This window comes from Bos grunniens, chromosome 5 (assembly GCF_055505025.1).
Source record: "Bos grunniens cultivar Pamir isolate PY7600 chromosome 5, Bosgru_T2T1.0, whole genome shotgun sequence".
Lineage (NCBI taxonomy): Eukaryota > Metazoa > Chordata > Mammalia > Artiodactyla > Bovidae > Bos > Bos grunniens.
The window spans coordinates 111725331-111740135 of record NC_141169.1 but is presented as its reverse complement, the minus strand read 5'-3'; the positions used below and the strand labels follow the sequence as shown (position 1 = coordinate 111740135).

Here is a 14805-nt window from a genome sequence, read left to right as displayed (position 1 = left end):
CCCACTCTCACCTCACCTCCCTGAACTGGCATTCAAAACCCTACTTTCCAGAGTTCCCTGGCAGTGCAGTGGTTAGGACTCAGTACTTTTGCTGCTGTGGTCTGAGTTCAATCCCTGGTCGAGGAACAAAGATCTCACAAGCCGTGCAGAACAGCCAAAAACAAACAAACAAAAAACTCTACTTCCCTCTGCATCTTCACCTCCACAGTCTTCACTACCCCCTCTTCCTCTACCCAGGCCTCCTGGAGCCACAGAAGTTCCCAGTGAACTCTGCTCTCCCACCTTCATTAGCCTACTAGTCATCTTAGACTCAGTCTACTCAAACACTACCTCCTTTGAGTTAGCTACTCCCTCCTTGGAGAGAACCAGGACCTTGCCCACACCTCGATCAGAACTCAGGTAGAATGAATTACTCTGTGTCTATTTGTTGACATGGCTTTCCCCACACTGGACCATGCTTGCTATGGGACCAAGGTCCCCATTATTCCTTATTCCTTATCCCCTCATTCCTCTCTGAATCATCAGCACCTGGCAAGGGCTGAGTTCCCAGCAAGTGCCAAAGAATGTGAAGTGGAGATCCACCCAGAGTACCCATCATGAGAGGGTAAATGTTTAAAATATGAAGTACTTCACTGACCCTTTGATCCACCAGTCAAAACCTTGAATCTGCAGGGTTATCTCCCTTCCCCCCTTTCCTTTCTCCCTAATTGTACTAATACATTCAGATTAATTTCTCCTAAGGGAAAGAAAAGGCAGGCTATGGAAAACTATATCTTTAAGTCATATGCTACAGTGTCTCCTACGGACCAGGTTGAGGCAGCTCTATGAGGGTGTGCCGCAGTGCAAGAGCCCTGGGTTCCTTCTCTAGGAACCTAACCTTGATTTTTTTTTCCTTTTACAAACTATTTAACCTCTCTGAACCTTAGTTCAGATGGATGTGGTTACGAATACTATTACCTAAAAGAACTGTGGAGAGAATCAGGTGCAATACTCATGCAAAAGCCCTACATGATGTTACTTTATATTAGGCTTTTGTTCAGTTCAGTTCAGTCGCTCAGTCGTGTCCAACTCTTTGAAACCCCATGGACTGCAACACACCAGGCTTCCTTGTCCATCACCAACTCCTGGAGCTTACTCAAACTCATGTCCACCAAGTCAGTGATGCCATCCAACCGTCTCATCCTCTGTCACACCCTTCTCCTCCTGCCTTCAATCTTTCCCAGCATCAGGGTCTTTTCAAATGAGTCCTTTGTATCAGCTGGCCAAAGTATTGGAGTTTCAGCTTCAGCATCAGTCCTTCCAATGAATATCCAGGACTGATTTCCTTTAGGATGAACTGGGTGGATCTCCTTGCAGTCCAAGGGACTCTCAAGAGTCTTCTCCAACACCACAGTTCAAAAGCATCAATTCTTCCACGCTCAGCTTTCTTTATAGTCCAACTCTCACATTCACACATGACTACTGGAAAAAACATAGTGTTGACTAGACGGACCTTTGTTGGCAAAGTAATGTCTCTGCTTTTTGATATGCTGTCTAGGTTGGTCATAGCTTTTCTTATAAGGAGCAAGTGTCTTTTAATTTCATGGTTGCAGTCACCATCTACAGTGATTTTGGAGCCCAAGAAAATAAAGTCTGTCACTGTTTCTATTGTTTCCACATCTATTTGCCATGAAGTGATGGGACCAGATGCCATGATCTTAGTTTTCTGAATGTTGAGTTTTAAGCCAACTTTTTCACTCTCCTCTTTCACTTTCATCAAGAGGCTCTTTAGTTCTTCGCTTTCTGCCGTAAGTGTGGCCTATTAGTGTCAGGACACCAACAAGTTGCATTTGCTGTTTCAAATGACTAAAAGACACTCTCCAGATAATACCGCTCTTCCAAATTTCTCTAAAATGAGAACTTCTGTTTATGCCCAACTCCTCAGGCCCATTTAAGACAACTATAAGTGAAGCCCCGCCTCCTCAATCTGTAAGCCACGCCTCTTTTCGTACATTTTACGTTGTAGGGCCCTTCAGTGGTGATTGACATCTTGGTTCACCAATAATAAGTAAAAGTCCCGTAACGTCCGGTGAGGGGGCAGGACTTCCTCGCTGTTGCTAAGACACTCTTGTTTCGCTCCTTGACAACCCTGGCGGGGATGCGCTCGCTGAGGCCTTAGCTCCGGCCCCCTCGGGAGCAGGTGAGGCCACGGGGTGCGGCGGGCAACCGGGCGGGGAGGGCCGGCCCGAAGCGGGACCGGGAGGCATTGCGGGGCGGGCGGGGCCTCGCCCACCGCAGAGGCCCCACCTCAACCTCCTGCCTGTTGGTCCCCAGTTCTAGATCCTCCCAACCCCCATCCTCCCCACGCCCCCACCCCCCCGCGCCGCCACCACACTTCGGGGACCTGCGAGCTCTGTCGAGACAGTTTCGCTGTCGCTACTCTGCAGGCCCTTCTGAGATCCCCTCCAGCTTCACGTTCCCCCGTCCTCTCTAACCCGACTCCCCCTGCACCTTGATCCCCCATCATTCGCAGAGTAACCCCCTCCTCCCATGGGTGGGCGGGTGGTCGCCATCGCCTCCTCTCAGACCGCTTGAGTTGGACACTTGACGACTGTCTGAGAGTCGAGGCTGGTCATTTCCCTCTTTGGGCCTCAGTTTCCCTATTTGTAAATGAGAAGTTAGGTTGAATGATCCCTAAAGTCTCTTTGACTCTGACGTTCCAGGATGTGATTCTTTGACCCAACTGTAGACTTCCCCGAGGACGTGATCTTCATGGGAAGTTTGGAGTATAGTGAAAAGGACTTTGTTGTTGTTCAGTCGCTCAGTCGTGTCCTCCGACTCTTTGCGACCCCATGGACTGCAGCACACCAGGCTTCCCTTCCTTCACCATCTCCTGGAGAAAAGGACTTGGCAAACCTAATTTGGATTCCCAGCTACAGGACCCTAGCAAGTTCTCTAATCTCCCTGGAGTCCAGCCTGAGTATATACAGAATTAGGATACTATAGCATATCTCCTCGGGGGATTCTGAGAATAATATGAACTTCCTTCCTTTGTCTCATATTTCCACGCATTTCCCTCCCTCTGAGAATCACCCTGTTTCTCTGTTTCACCCTCCAATTCACATCTCCAGCTCAGATACTTCTCCTGGGCTTCCATCGTTAGTGAGACTTTGGGGGTGGGGGTTGAAATAGAGATTGCTTTATTGATGTAGTGATTGGACTTGATGGCTCCCCTCCTCCCCCTGGTAATATCCATGATTCTGTGATCCCCTTCTCCTGAGGAGATACCTCCATTTGCATATCTCACCAACAAATTAAACTCAGTAATTCAAACATCAAAGTGTCCCGCATTCTCTGTCTGTCCATCTGTTCTACCTGAATTCTCCTGTCTCTCTCAGTTAGATCACCATCCTCCTGGGGCATCATCTGCCCCTCTGCCGTGCTTATCCCACTTAGGCAGTGTCACATCTTTGTTTCTGCCTTTGCAAGGATCTCATAGTCTCTCCATGTCTGAAGCCATCATCCTGGTTCAAGTTTTTAATGCCTGTCACTCAGGCCATCTCTATAGCTTCCTAACTGGTGTTCCTACCCCCAGTCTCTCCTCCTGTTAACCCAGTCCACCAGAGTAATTGTCAAAACACAGCCATGTCACCAGCCCCCAGGAGACCTCCAAAGGACTTCTCCTTCTCCACTAAAAATATGCATATTTCTTAAGCCTGGGTCTCAGGGCTCTTCTCCACATCCACAACCCTATCCCAGCCTCTTTCCCAGCATGCCTCCTCTCTTCTCATTTGCCAGGTTCTGTCCTCTGGCCAAATTGGACTGTTGGACTTTCCCATAAAACCCTTTGAGCTTTCTGCTTCGACATCACTGTGTTTGCTCATCACTCTGCCTGGACTGTCTTCCTCGCCTCGCGCACCAGTCAGGATTCCCACTCACCGTTTAAGGTCTGACTCAAATGTTGCCCCTGCCACCACACACTCACTGTCCTCTCCCCTGTCCTCCAGAATTCTCCTCTTCCTTCTAGTTCCGTGTCTGTCTGGTGGCACTTCCTGTTCTCTGCCATGAACCATAGTTAGTTCCTTGGGTATGTGTGTTGTTCCCTCATATTAGATTGTATGCTCCTTGAAAGCGGAGACTCTCTCTTGCTTATAGCAGAGCAGTTGAGAAAGCTTAGTCCTAAAGTCATATATGCCGAGTGCATCCTGGCTCATCCATTTATCAGCTGGGTGGGAAGTCGCTTTGCTTTGCTCAGCCTGAATGCTCGTCAGGGAAGTAGGGATAATAGTGCTTGTCTGATGGAGTTCTTAGGGGGAGTAAATGAGATCCTCTACATAAAACACCCATCCTGTTGCCTTGCTCAAGGTCGGTGCTCAATAGATGGTATTGAAGGGATTTGATAGGGCCCCCCTTCCCAGGGGGCAAATGAAATACAGTTTAATTAGAGTTTAGATATTTGTTGGGCTTCTGCCACGTGCCAGACACTGGACGCTGCTCTGGGGGCATCTACAGAAGAGCAGAGCAAGTCCTTCATCCCCGGGAGATTGTCTGGACTCACGACACACTGCTGAGTCGTGACTGGCTATGAGACGTCACCAGTGATTAGTGATTATGAATGATTTTTTTAAAAAGTAACTCAGTGCTAACTTCAGTTTATTTTTGTGATAACATCATTCTTAGTCACTTATGTTCAAATCTGTTCCCTTGAGTGGGAGAAGGGGGAGTAGGTGTGAAAGAGGGGGTGGGGAGGAGGCGGGTAAGAGACTTAGTAACCCACTGTCTGTAGTAAGCAGCTGTCCCCTTGTGATGGCTGTGATAGGTAATGCTTTGTATCTTGACTAAAGTGTGCGGATGGCATCCAAACTTGGCCATGTCCATGAGGGAGAACCATATGAGTCAGTATGGTTTATTACATCATCTTATACATAAAGAAAATGTCTTGATCTCTATCTCTCCATCTTTCTTTCCCTCCCTCCCCCTGGTTTAAGGCACATCAGAAGTTTTCACCAGACATCAGTGAAATGAAAAAATATAAGGGGGATGTGAAACAAACCAAAACCCTTTGTGTACATGAAAGGTAATTGTCTTCTCGAGGACTGTTCTTTATCCTGCAATCATCACTTTCTTACTCTTGAAACTTTCTTTTACAGTAGATGATGCATTTCAAACTGATGGTGAAACCTAGATGGTCCGTGTTGTTTCCGGACCTCCCTGATATCTTAGGTGAAAGCCTTCAAGTCCTCTCCTTTCTCCTCACCTTACGAGCCTCACCTTTTGTTTGCCAGAAGGCAGAGGGCGGACTTGTCAGGGGAGGGCGGGAGGATGTCCGAGGTGCCGAGGGTGTGTGTGGCCTCACTACAGCTGGAACCAGCAGGCCTGTGTGGGCAGGAGTCTGGACTGCTGGCTGCCAAGGATGGACACTGTTTGTGTTACTGTCTTGCCTCCTACTTGCTCGGGACAGGAGAGAAAGCACAGAAGGTAGAGAAGAGTAGATAAGGATTCAGATCCTGGCTGTGTCCCTCCAGGCCAGCCCCCAGACCTCTCTGAGGTGCCTTGTCTGAGAACTGTGAGTGGGTGCTGCCCCCACAGGTTGTTCTGGGATGAAATGAGGCAGCAGGTGTGAAAGCAATGTATCACTCACTGCACCAGAGCTCCTCCAGCCCAACTGTGTTTGCAGAATTCACTTGTGACTCCTTCCTGCCTCAGTACTAACGGCACAGAGCGGGAGCTCGATGAGTGTTGGTTTGTTTGCCTGAGCGTTTCGCTGTTTAGTTGGCTGGGATTCAAAGGACACTTCCTCCCGCGCCAGTAACAAAAGCTGACATTGACTGTGAAGTAGAGTCTGTTTTTAGACCCAGTTTCCAGATGAGAAAAATGAGGCCTGGAGAGGTTAAACACTTATCTGAGACAGTCCGAGGTGTGAAGCCAGACCTTCTTGTGGAGCCTGTACTCACAACCATAAAGCTATGCTCCACACATGTCCTCCCATCTCTCCGATGCTGGAAAGAGGTCAAGGCGGCAAGCTGTGGTCTGCGAACCAAGCTTATTCCAGGTGCTGAGTGGCTGGACGGGGTGGTGAGGGGCCTTTGTTTCCCAGAATTCATTCATTTTTCCTTCCTCCTTCCTACATCCCCTAACCCACTTAAGGATTCTTCCCAAACATTTCAGAAGCAAAAGAATAAACAGTGACTGAGGTCAGTGTCCACAAAAGAACAAAGGACACAGGCTTTGACAAGATGATGAGATGAGGAGCCCAGCTCATTGCCGAGGAGAAGCCTCACGTCAGACATGGGCGAGGCTGTGTAAGGCTCCATAAGGGCCCTTGGGTGAGAAGGAGAATAAAGGGCAGAGCGGGAGCAAGGCTGACGCTGGCTCTGTGCGCCCAGACGGACCCCGGGGAGAGTCGAGCTCTGCTACCCAGCAGATTCGCGTGCCCTGGCCGGGAGCACACTTAAATTATTAAAGGGCTCTCTTTTAGACCTGACGCAACTGCTTTCTGGCCTGGACCTGTCAGGCACACACTCGTTTGCATGGAAGATTGATAAGGTTATTAAAACTTGAGTTGTGCTATTTTGGGTAACATTCAGCAGGGTTTTAAAATCGGAGCTGAATGACTATAGCTGTACTATAATGGTACAGTGTCATAAAAAATTCTACCTTTGTACATTTGGAGACACCTTGTCTGTAACTGTTCCTTTTCATTCTGAGTCTCATCCCTTTTGGATCCCCAGAAGTGTGTGTAGAGGTTAGGAAAAGCCACTTGCAGTCATGATCTTTAATAAATGTGGCTGAAAGATGTGGATGAAGTCTCAGCTGATAACGTGGCGGTGGTTAGAGCAGCGCAGTGCTGGGTGCAGAGGGCCCTCCGGTTTCCAAACGCTCGTGTGCATATGTACTTGGTGCTCACGACAGCTCCCTGAGAAGGACAAGGTGGGATCGTCCCATTTCGCAGAGGAGGACACCAAGGCTCAGGAGGTTAAATTACTTGCCTCAGGCTGCAAAGCAGGGAAGAGGGCAGAACTGCTTTCGGTTTTAGAGCTGGTACTCTAGCCTCAATGCCCCACCTCATAGTCTTGTATCTTCTCTATCAGGTGATATCCCACCCACCCCACCCCCCCAAAAAAAACAACTGTCCCAGTGGCTTTCCCACTTTGTTCCTGAAGAATGGGCTTTGATAACACCTCTGAAGTGTGGTTTCATCCAGGATTCCACATGCTGAAGCAGAGTCCGAGCAGTGGTCACGGACCCTGAGGTCCCCGAGGGCAGACGTGTGCACGGTTGCCTCTGAGCTCCCCTCCACGCTGGCTCTTGTTAGCCCAGAGGCCGAATTGAATCGGATTGAAATATTCGGGTGGAAGGGGCCTAAAGCAGCTGCTTCAGCACCATAAGTTGTTCCCACTTGAAAGTCTCAGGAGACAGCAAAGCTTACAAAGGATGTAATCCTTTTACATCAGTGTAGCCCCCACCTTCTGTCACCCCTTGATGATGTGGGGGAGGAGGCAACGAAGTGGCCTTTACCAAATACCGCAAGGAGGACGGGGGATGGGGCCTTAATCGGAACGAGAAAGGACAAGTTGATTCACTGCCTTTTGTGAAATAAAGAAACTTGAGCAGAAAGGACAATGAGATCGTACTTGGTCATTTGCCAGCTTATATGTAGAGACAAACAGACACAGCTAATATCTGGGTGGTACAAATGCCCAGGATGGTGAGATAAGAAGCCGTCTGTCTGCTGGGAAACCAGAGCATACCCGGGCAATGGGGGGGAGGACCCCCCCCTCTGCCGGGCAGAGGGTGATGCCAGGCTTCCAGCTTCGCTCGAGGGAGCCAACCACATGGAGTAGCACTGAGGATTTCTGCAGCACCAGAGAGAGGGATAAACTTGAAAGCACCGCCCAGAAAAAATGTGCCCAGAAAGCTCAAGGCTTGACCAAACAAGGATCAAGTTAGCGCTGGACAGGGAGACACCGAAAGGGACGCTTTAACATTCCTCTCACTGCTGGGATTGTGGGAGCCGGGCTAGTGGTCATGCCTCGGGGCGAGGTGTGTGGGCGCCCACCTCGTGTGCTTGCTGTGTGCAGGCCCTGTAATGTGAGGACGGTGTTAGGATCACCTGTGTCGGAGACCATCCCAGGTCAGCTGCAGCTCTGCCGCTCAGTAGCTGAGTGACCTCCAGGGTGGTGATGCCTCCCTTACATGCAGGACCTAACTCATGGGGTGGTTGGTGGCGCAGGGCCAAGTAAGTGCACGTGGAGTACTTGCAACAGTGTCTGGCCCGCAGGAAACCCAACCGATGTCACCCGTCATTACCTACCCGTTACTACGCTGGGCATCTTCAGGGTTCAGGGGCTGTGCAATGAAAATTAAATTTATTTGGAAATGTGAGCGATGCTGGAATATGATAACATTATTTGGCTGTATTTGCATACCAACTCAGTCCTATCCAACTCTTTTCAACCCCATGGACTATAGCCCGCCAGGCTCCTCTTGTCTGTGGGACTCTCCAGGTAAGAACACTGGAGTGGGTTGCCATTTCCTCCTCCAGGGGATCATCTCAAGTCAGGGATCAAACCTGCGGCTTCTGCATTGCCGGGACATTCTCTACTACTGAGCCATCAGGGACACCCATTTGTCCAGTAAGGATAGTTAAAAGGGGCTTAATGATGTGGTGGTTCGTTTTCATTTATATTAGTTGTACTTCTGAGATTAAAAGTTCTTTGAGTTATAGGATAAACTGACTTGTAGGATAGAGAGAAACACTGAGTTTCAAGCACTGCTTCCAGTCATTTAGGATCCAGGCCCATCTTTTAAGGAAAAGCCCTATCTGTTTTTCCGTAAGATTTGGAAAGAAAAAAGAAATCTACGCATGTGTATTAGGCTTTATAACTTTTCCATCATATCCTTATGTGAATCTCTGGGGAGCCAGAGGGAGGGAAAAACAGTTTGCTGGGTGTTTGCTGAGTGCCTACTACGTGCCTGGCCTACGCCATCTCATTTGATTCTCGTAACAGCCCCACGAGGTAGATGTAACCACCTTCATGTTACTGATGAGAAATCTGAGGCCCTAAACCACATAACTAGTGAGCGGAAGGACCAGTAACTAAGGCCTGAGCCTCCCAACTCCTGGGCCAGCCGGATAGGACAGGGTGGCCGGAGGGAGTGGACGAGAAGAGGCAGGCTGCCTGGCACGCCAAGGAGGGCGCAGAGCGTCACTGGTCACATTTCTCCTCTAGAGCCAGGACCTGCAGAAGGAGGCACTTGCTTGCCCATAAGCCCAGAACTGTTGAACACGACCTGACATTTCACTTCCTGACCACATCTGCCGGGAAGCAAGGATGATGTACATAGTAGCCTAGCAGAGAATCCAAGTTCGTTAATTGCAGGCTGAAGGCTCCACCCTCAGCCTGGCCGGCAGTCAGTATTTGTCTTGATAATGACAGTGTGGGCTTGCAGCGTCGTACCAGCGTGTTCTTAACTGGGTCCCAGCATCTCGTGTTGACTCATCCTCCCGTCTCCAGACTTGCTGGCCATTTGGAAAGGGATGTGGAGGAGTTGAGACGGGGAGGTGTCAGATTGTTACTGAGACATTTCTAATTTGTGATGTATAGTTTTTAAGCCAACTCGTTTCTCCTGGTTTTTCCTGTTTTCTACAGCACCCCTTGGGGAAAGACATTTTCTGCTTCCACCAAGCTGGCAGGGCCTGCTTCCTGAATCTCCTGGGTGTGTCTTAATTACCAGTCCCAGCACCTCCTGAAAGCATCCCTCTCTCCTCCTGGTCACAGTGGAAATATCATGGGAGAAACAGAAGGGAAGAAAGATGAGGCTGATTATAAACGACTGCAGACCTTCCCTCTGGTCAGGGTAAGGCCCGGGGGAGGGAGGCAGTGGCCAGCAGGGCCCAAGCGCCTTAGAGAGAGAGGTGAGGGGGGGCTTATCCCCGCAGGATAGCATTGGGAGGAGATTATGACGGGCTCTGCTGGCCAGTCTAGAGACCGAGGGGGCGCCCACAGTGATTCATTCATTCATTCATCCATTCATTCATTCAACAATTACTTAGGCCACCTACTACATACCGGGCGCTGTTCTGGGAGTGAACAGAGTGAACGGGAGTGAACAAGACAGAAGCCTGGCCCACGTGGAAAAAAGGTTTAAAGAACATAATTTCAGGTCACAAGTGCCCTGAAGAAAAATAAAGCAGAAGGAAGGAGCTGGAGAGTAAATATTGGCTTCTGGAACGAGTTCTCTGATCAGAGACCTAAATAAAGTTAGGGAGCACGCCTTGTGAGAGTCTGGAGAACATTCTCTAGGCAGGGGAAGCAGCAGGCATGGAAAGCCTGAGCAAGCTCAGCATCTGGGAGGCGCAGGAAGGCGGCCAGTGTGGCTGGAATGAGTGCCAAGTGAGGGGGCACAGGACGTGAGTGTCAGTGTGACAGCCAGGCCAGCCTCCCAGGCCTGGGGGCTACAGTGAGAAATGGGGATCCCATCCTGACTTCAAAGGGAAACAGTCAAGAGCCTTCAGCAGAGGAGTAGGAGTCTGGTGATCTGTTTAATGTTTCTGAAAGAGCCCTCCAGCTGTTGGATGGAGAGTGGATTTTAGGGAACCCGAGTGGAAGCGGGGAGACCAACCAGGATGCTACTGCAGAGACCCAGGGAGAGAGAGGGTGGCCAGGTCCAGGTCATGGAACAGAGATGGCAAGACACGGTAGGGCTCTAGACAGAAGCTGAAGGGAGAGCAATGGAATTCAGCAGCGCACTGGATGCTGGGTATGAGGGAAAGCAGGCCACGGGGAACTGCCAGGGCTGGTTTTGTCCTGAGTGTGGGAGAGAGAACAGTGTCAGTTACCAAGAGGGGGAAGACAGAGGACTAGGTTTGTGGGGGAACATCAAGCGTTATCTTTCAGACCTCTGAGGCTGGCAAGTAGGCAGCTGGACATAGGAATCCAGAGCCCCAAAAAGAAGTCAAAGTAAGGATGAACATGTGGGAGCCCTGCCTGCATAGAAGATGTCTGCATCCACAGAGCAGGGCGGGATCCCTGCAGAGCAGGAGCTGGAGAAGAGGCGAGGGTGGAGACGGAGCCCAGGGGAAGAAGGCACCCAGAGAGGGCCGGGCAGAAAAGCAGGGGGCCCCCAGAGCGGCTGCACCATCTCTTCAGGACCTGAGCGAGTCAGCTGTGCTCTGAGGCTGCTGGTAAAGCATCTCCGTGGCCAGCGTGCTCCTGCCTGGCCAGCCACCTTCCCCTGTGTGTCGCTGGTTGCACAGGGACCCTGGGTGTAAGAGCCCACTAGGCCTCGCTCGGTTCCGTCAGCAGATGGGTCATCTCTCTGGGCTCTGCCCGTGCCTTAAGCTTGGGACGAGAGGCCAGCCCAGAAGACGGGTCACAGGCTAAGGCTGTCTCTGTTTGTCTCCCGCCCTGTCTCCAGCACTCGGACATGCCAGAGGAGATGCGAGTGGAGACCATGGAGCTGTGTGTCACGGCCTGTGAGAAATTCTCCAACAACAACGAGGTATTGCCATCAGTGCAGCCCCTCGTGTCTTGGGTGACCCCTGCGGCCCCAGTCCCCGCAGCCAGCTACACAGAGTGCCACTGGGGCCAGGCTAACCCTTCCTGGGAAGCTTTCAGAGCGTGGGGAAGGCCGGTGAGAGCAGAGGCTGGCGCTGTCTCGGGCACTGACCCAGTGCTAGAGGGAGAAGAGCCAGGGCACTTTCTCTGACGCCCCTGTCCACATGCACCGTCTCAGGTGGGCTGCAAAATAGGATACTTACCCCTTGGCTCCATCCCAGTGGAGAACAGAGGCCCGCCCGGGCATTCATTCATGTATCCATTCATCCATTCAGCAAAGATGTTAAACACCATCCCTGTGCCAGGTACTGCCTTAGGTGCTGGCGACACCAGGTAGGCATGGACACAGGCAAAGTCATTCATCAGTCTGCTGGTGAACAAGAAGGAAGCCAGCGTGGTGGCAGCCTGTGGGGGAGGCAGACCCTGGCCACTGCACCCGGCTTCAGGCCAGGCAGGCCCAAGCTCAGATCTCAGTCTCCAGCCCCTTCCTATGTCTTTAGCCTTGGACAGGCCAGTTCTCATCGCGGGGCCCCAGTTTCCCGGTCTGTGCCAGGGGGCGAGGATGCTGCCTCCTCGCTGGGTGGTCCTAAGGACAGACGTCCTGAAATGGTATGGGTGAGGCGCCTGGCATGGCGGCGGGACAGCAAGTGCCGGAGCCTGGGGCTTCACCCCGCGAAGGCCGGGCCTCTGCCCCTCCCGAGACCTCTTGAAAGAGCGAGCTCGGGAAGGACGGCGGGTGCCGCTGCCGCAGCTGACAGAGGCAAGGCCGGCTTCTCTCCCAGAGCCCACCAGATGCGCCAGGGAAGGCCGCTGTGCTCCCTGAAGGTAACCCTGAGCCCTCGCTGTGACGATGGCGATGGCTCCATCCACGGCGATTGCTCCATCCGCGACGATCGCTCCATCCTCAGCATGTGCTCAGGGGTGCTGGCTCATTGAGGGCTGAGAGCAGCCTCCGAGCTCCAGCCGGTGCCCCGTCTCAGGCCCGATGCCCCACCCTGCTGCCTCACCGGTGCTGAGGTAGAAAGTCCGATTCGCCGTAGCTGTGTAGCCGCCCCTGGTAGGAGGGGCCGGAAACCCTGTCTGAAGGTTCCGAGAGCCCAACAGCAGTCGCGAGTCTACAAGGCCTCTCTCTTGCCGAGACTTCTGCTTTCCCCGCGAGGGCACTGACTCACGCCCACTCTCACCCCCAAGCTGCCCCCCACCCGCCCGCCCCCGACGAGCCTGCTCTCGTTGCAGAGTGCTGCCAAGATGATCAAAGAGACCATGGACAAGAAGTTCGGCTCCTCCTGGCATGTGGTGATCGGCGAAGGCTTCGGCTTTGAGATCACACACGAGGTGAAGAACCTCCTCTACCTGTACTTCGGGGGGACCCTGGCTGTGTGTGTCTGGAAGTGCTCCTGACACACCGTCCCCCCGCCCTTCCCCGCCCCACCCCACCCCCGCAGGCCTTTCCCCCAAAAGCTGTCCCCCTGGGAGCGGGGAGCAGCCACGGGCAGGTCCTGAATTCCCAGAGGAAAGCTGGGGTCTTTTCTCCGTTGTCCTGTGTACCGTGTCCTGAGCCGCGCCCCGCGTGTGCATCCGCAGCCATCTCACGCTGAGTCCCCGGGTGTGAGGGGGCAGCAGGGGAGGGCTGGGGGGGTGGGGTGTGTGTGACAGGGTCAAAGGAGGGGCGGGGGGTGGCATTTTTTTCTCACAGGGACCTGCTAAGCCCCCACGCCTTCCCACACCCAGCACTGTGGGCAGGCGTCCGCCCGATTCTCGTCTTGACGGGGCCTGTGTGCAGATGGCCTCGAGGGAGCCTCTCCTCTTAGGGGGTCACTAAGGGCCCTCTCCTCGTCTTCTGGAGAAGCGGTGACCCCACCCCCAGAAGCCCCTTTTCCCGCCTGGCCCCGGGCTGAACATGCCACCGCGTCTTGTCCGGCCGACAGCTCCACAACCCCCTGGCTTTGGCATGAGGACCAAGCAGCCTGCCCCCCGCCCCGTCCCCGGCCCTCCCCCCACCTTGCCTCCACGTGTGCAGTTGGTAACCAGGGGCTGAGGGTGCGGGAACCGCGCCTGCGCGGTTTCTGGAAGTGTCACTGACCTCCGGTGAGACGCCTGGGCCAGGAGCGCCCTCGCCGCGAGGCCTGTTTCAGCAGGGAAACCTGGCCTGCCACTTACTTCTCATCAGGGACCGCATGCTGATTTGTACTTCTTATCTCTGCTGGGTTTTCTATATTCTTTTTGAGTGTGGGAAGAAGGGTTTTAGTAGAAGGGTGAATCCTATTTTACACAGCGGTCTTATTTATATATAAATGTCTTGGTTTTTACAATTAAAGTAACCAAAAACTGACCTTGATCTTATAGTCTCTTGTGGGGGGAACTGGAGCCAGGCTCAGTATTGTCAGGCTGCGCGGGAGTCCCAGGAACCTGGTGAGGCTGCTGGTGTCTCAGCGCCCAGGCCCTGCGCCTCCCTGTTCCGTCACGGTGCAGGCCCTGGGGACACTGACTTGGGCACCCTGGTTGCCAGATTGAGCCACCGTAAAGACGCTTTCAGTCTCACATCATGTTGTTCTGTTCAGAGATGTTTCTTCAAGCATTCCCCCCATGAATGGGGACACCGAGACGGAGAAGCCACAGACCCTGCCCTCAGTGAGTTCGCGGTCTATGGAGGAGGAGCACAGGAACCCAGTTGTTCCAACTGGACATGAAAAGTGATGAAATAAAAGAAGGGTCTTCCCTGCCAGTCCAGCGGTTAAGAATCCATGTGCCAGTGCAGGGGACACGGGTTCAATCCCTGGCCTAGGAAGATCCCACATCCCCTTGAGCAACTGAGCCTGGGCACTGCAGCTACTGAGCCTGGTCCGCAAGGAGAGAAGCCACCTCCACAAGTGGAGAGCAGCCCCCAATCATTGCAACTAGAGAATGCCCGAGCACAGCAAGGAAGAGCTGAAGCAACTAAAAATAAATTAATTCTTTAAAAAAGAGAGCAGAGGGCATGGTGGGGGTGGATGGAAGGCCTCCACATCCAGCCTAGGGAGTGTCAGGGAGCCCCTGGCAGGGTGGGCCCTGAAAGCCAGCTCTCAAAGGAGAGAGGGATTTCCCCTAGGGAGGAGGTACTCCGGGCCAAGTGATGCTGGGAGGAGATGCGTGGCGTGAGGGGCCGCCCTGCAGACCCGAGAAGCCCCCTTCCCCCCAATCTGAGTCTTACCCCTAGAAATGCTGGGTCTGGGCAGACCTGGGCCAGCCTGTCCTGCTCCCCAGCCTACCTTCCCTTCCTGAGGTG

General features: G+C 52.7%; 1 protein-coding gene across 3 annotated transcripts; it reads left to right on the top strand.

The window, feature by feature from the left end:
• Positions 1-2121: 2121 nt before the first annotated feature.
• DNAL4 (dynein axonemal light chain 4) lies at positions 2122-14265 on the top strand. Of its 3 annotated transcripts, none has more exons than XM_086404280.1 (5): positions 2122-2179; positions 9633-9840; positions 11401-11484; positions 12777-12875; positions 14102-14265. In XM_086404280.1, the coding sequence occupies exons 2-5, from the start codon at positions 9772-9774 to the stop codon at positions 14228-14230; spliced, it is 381 nt and encodes a 126-aa protein (XP_086260406.1). In that variant the 5' UTR covers positions 2122-2179; positions 9633-9771; the 3' UTR covers positions 14231-14265. The 3 variants fall into 3 exon arrangements, with proteins under 3 accessions (XP_086260406.1, XP_086260404.1, XP_086260407.1); XM_086404278.1 differs by lacking the exon at positions 14102-14265 and adding an exon at positions 12986-13872; XM_086404281.1 differs by lacking the exon at positions 14102-14265 and having other exon boundaries at positions 12777-13077.
• The last annotated feature ends 540 nt before the right edge of the window (positions 14266-14805 follow it).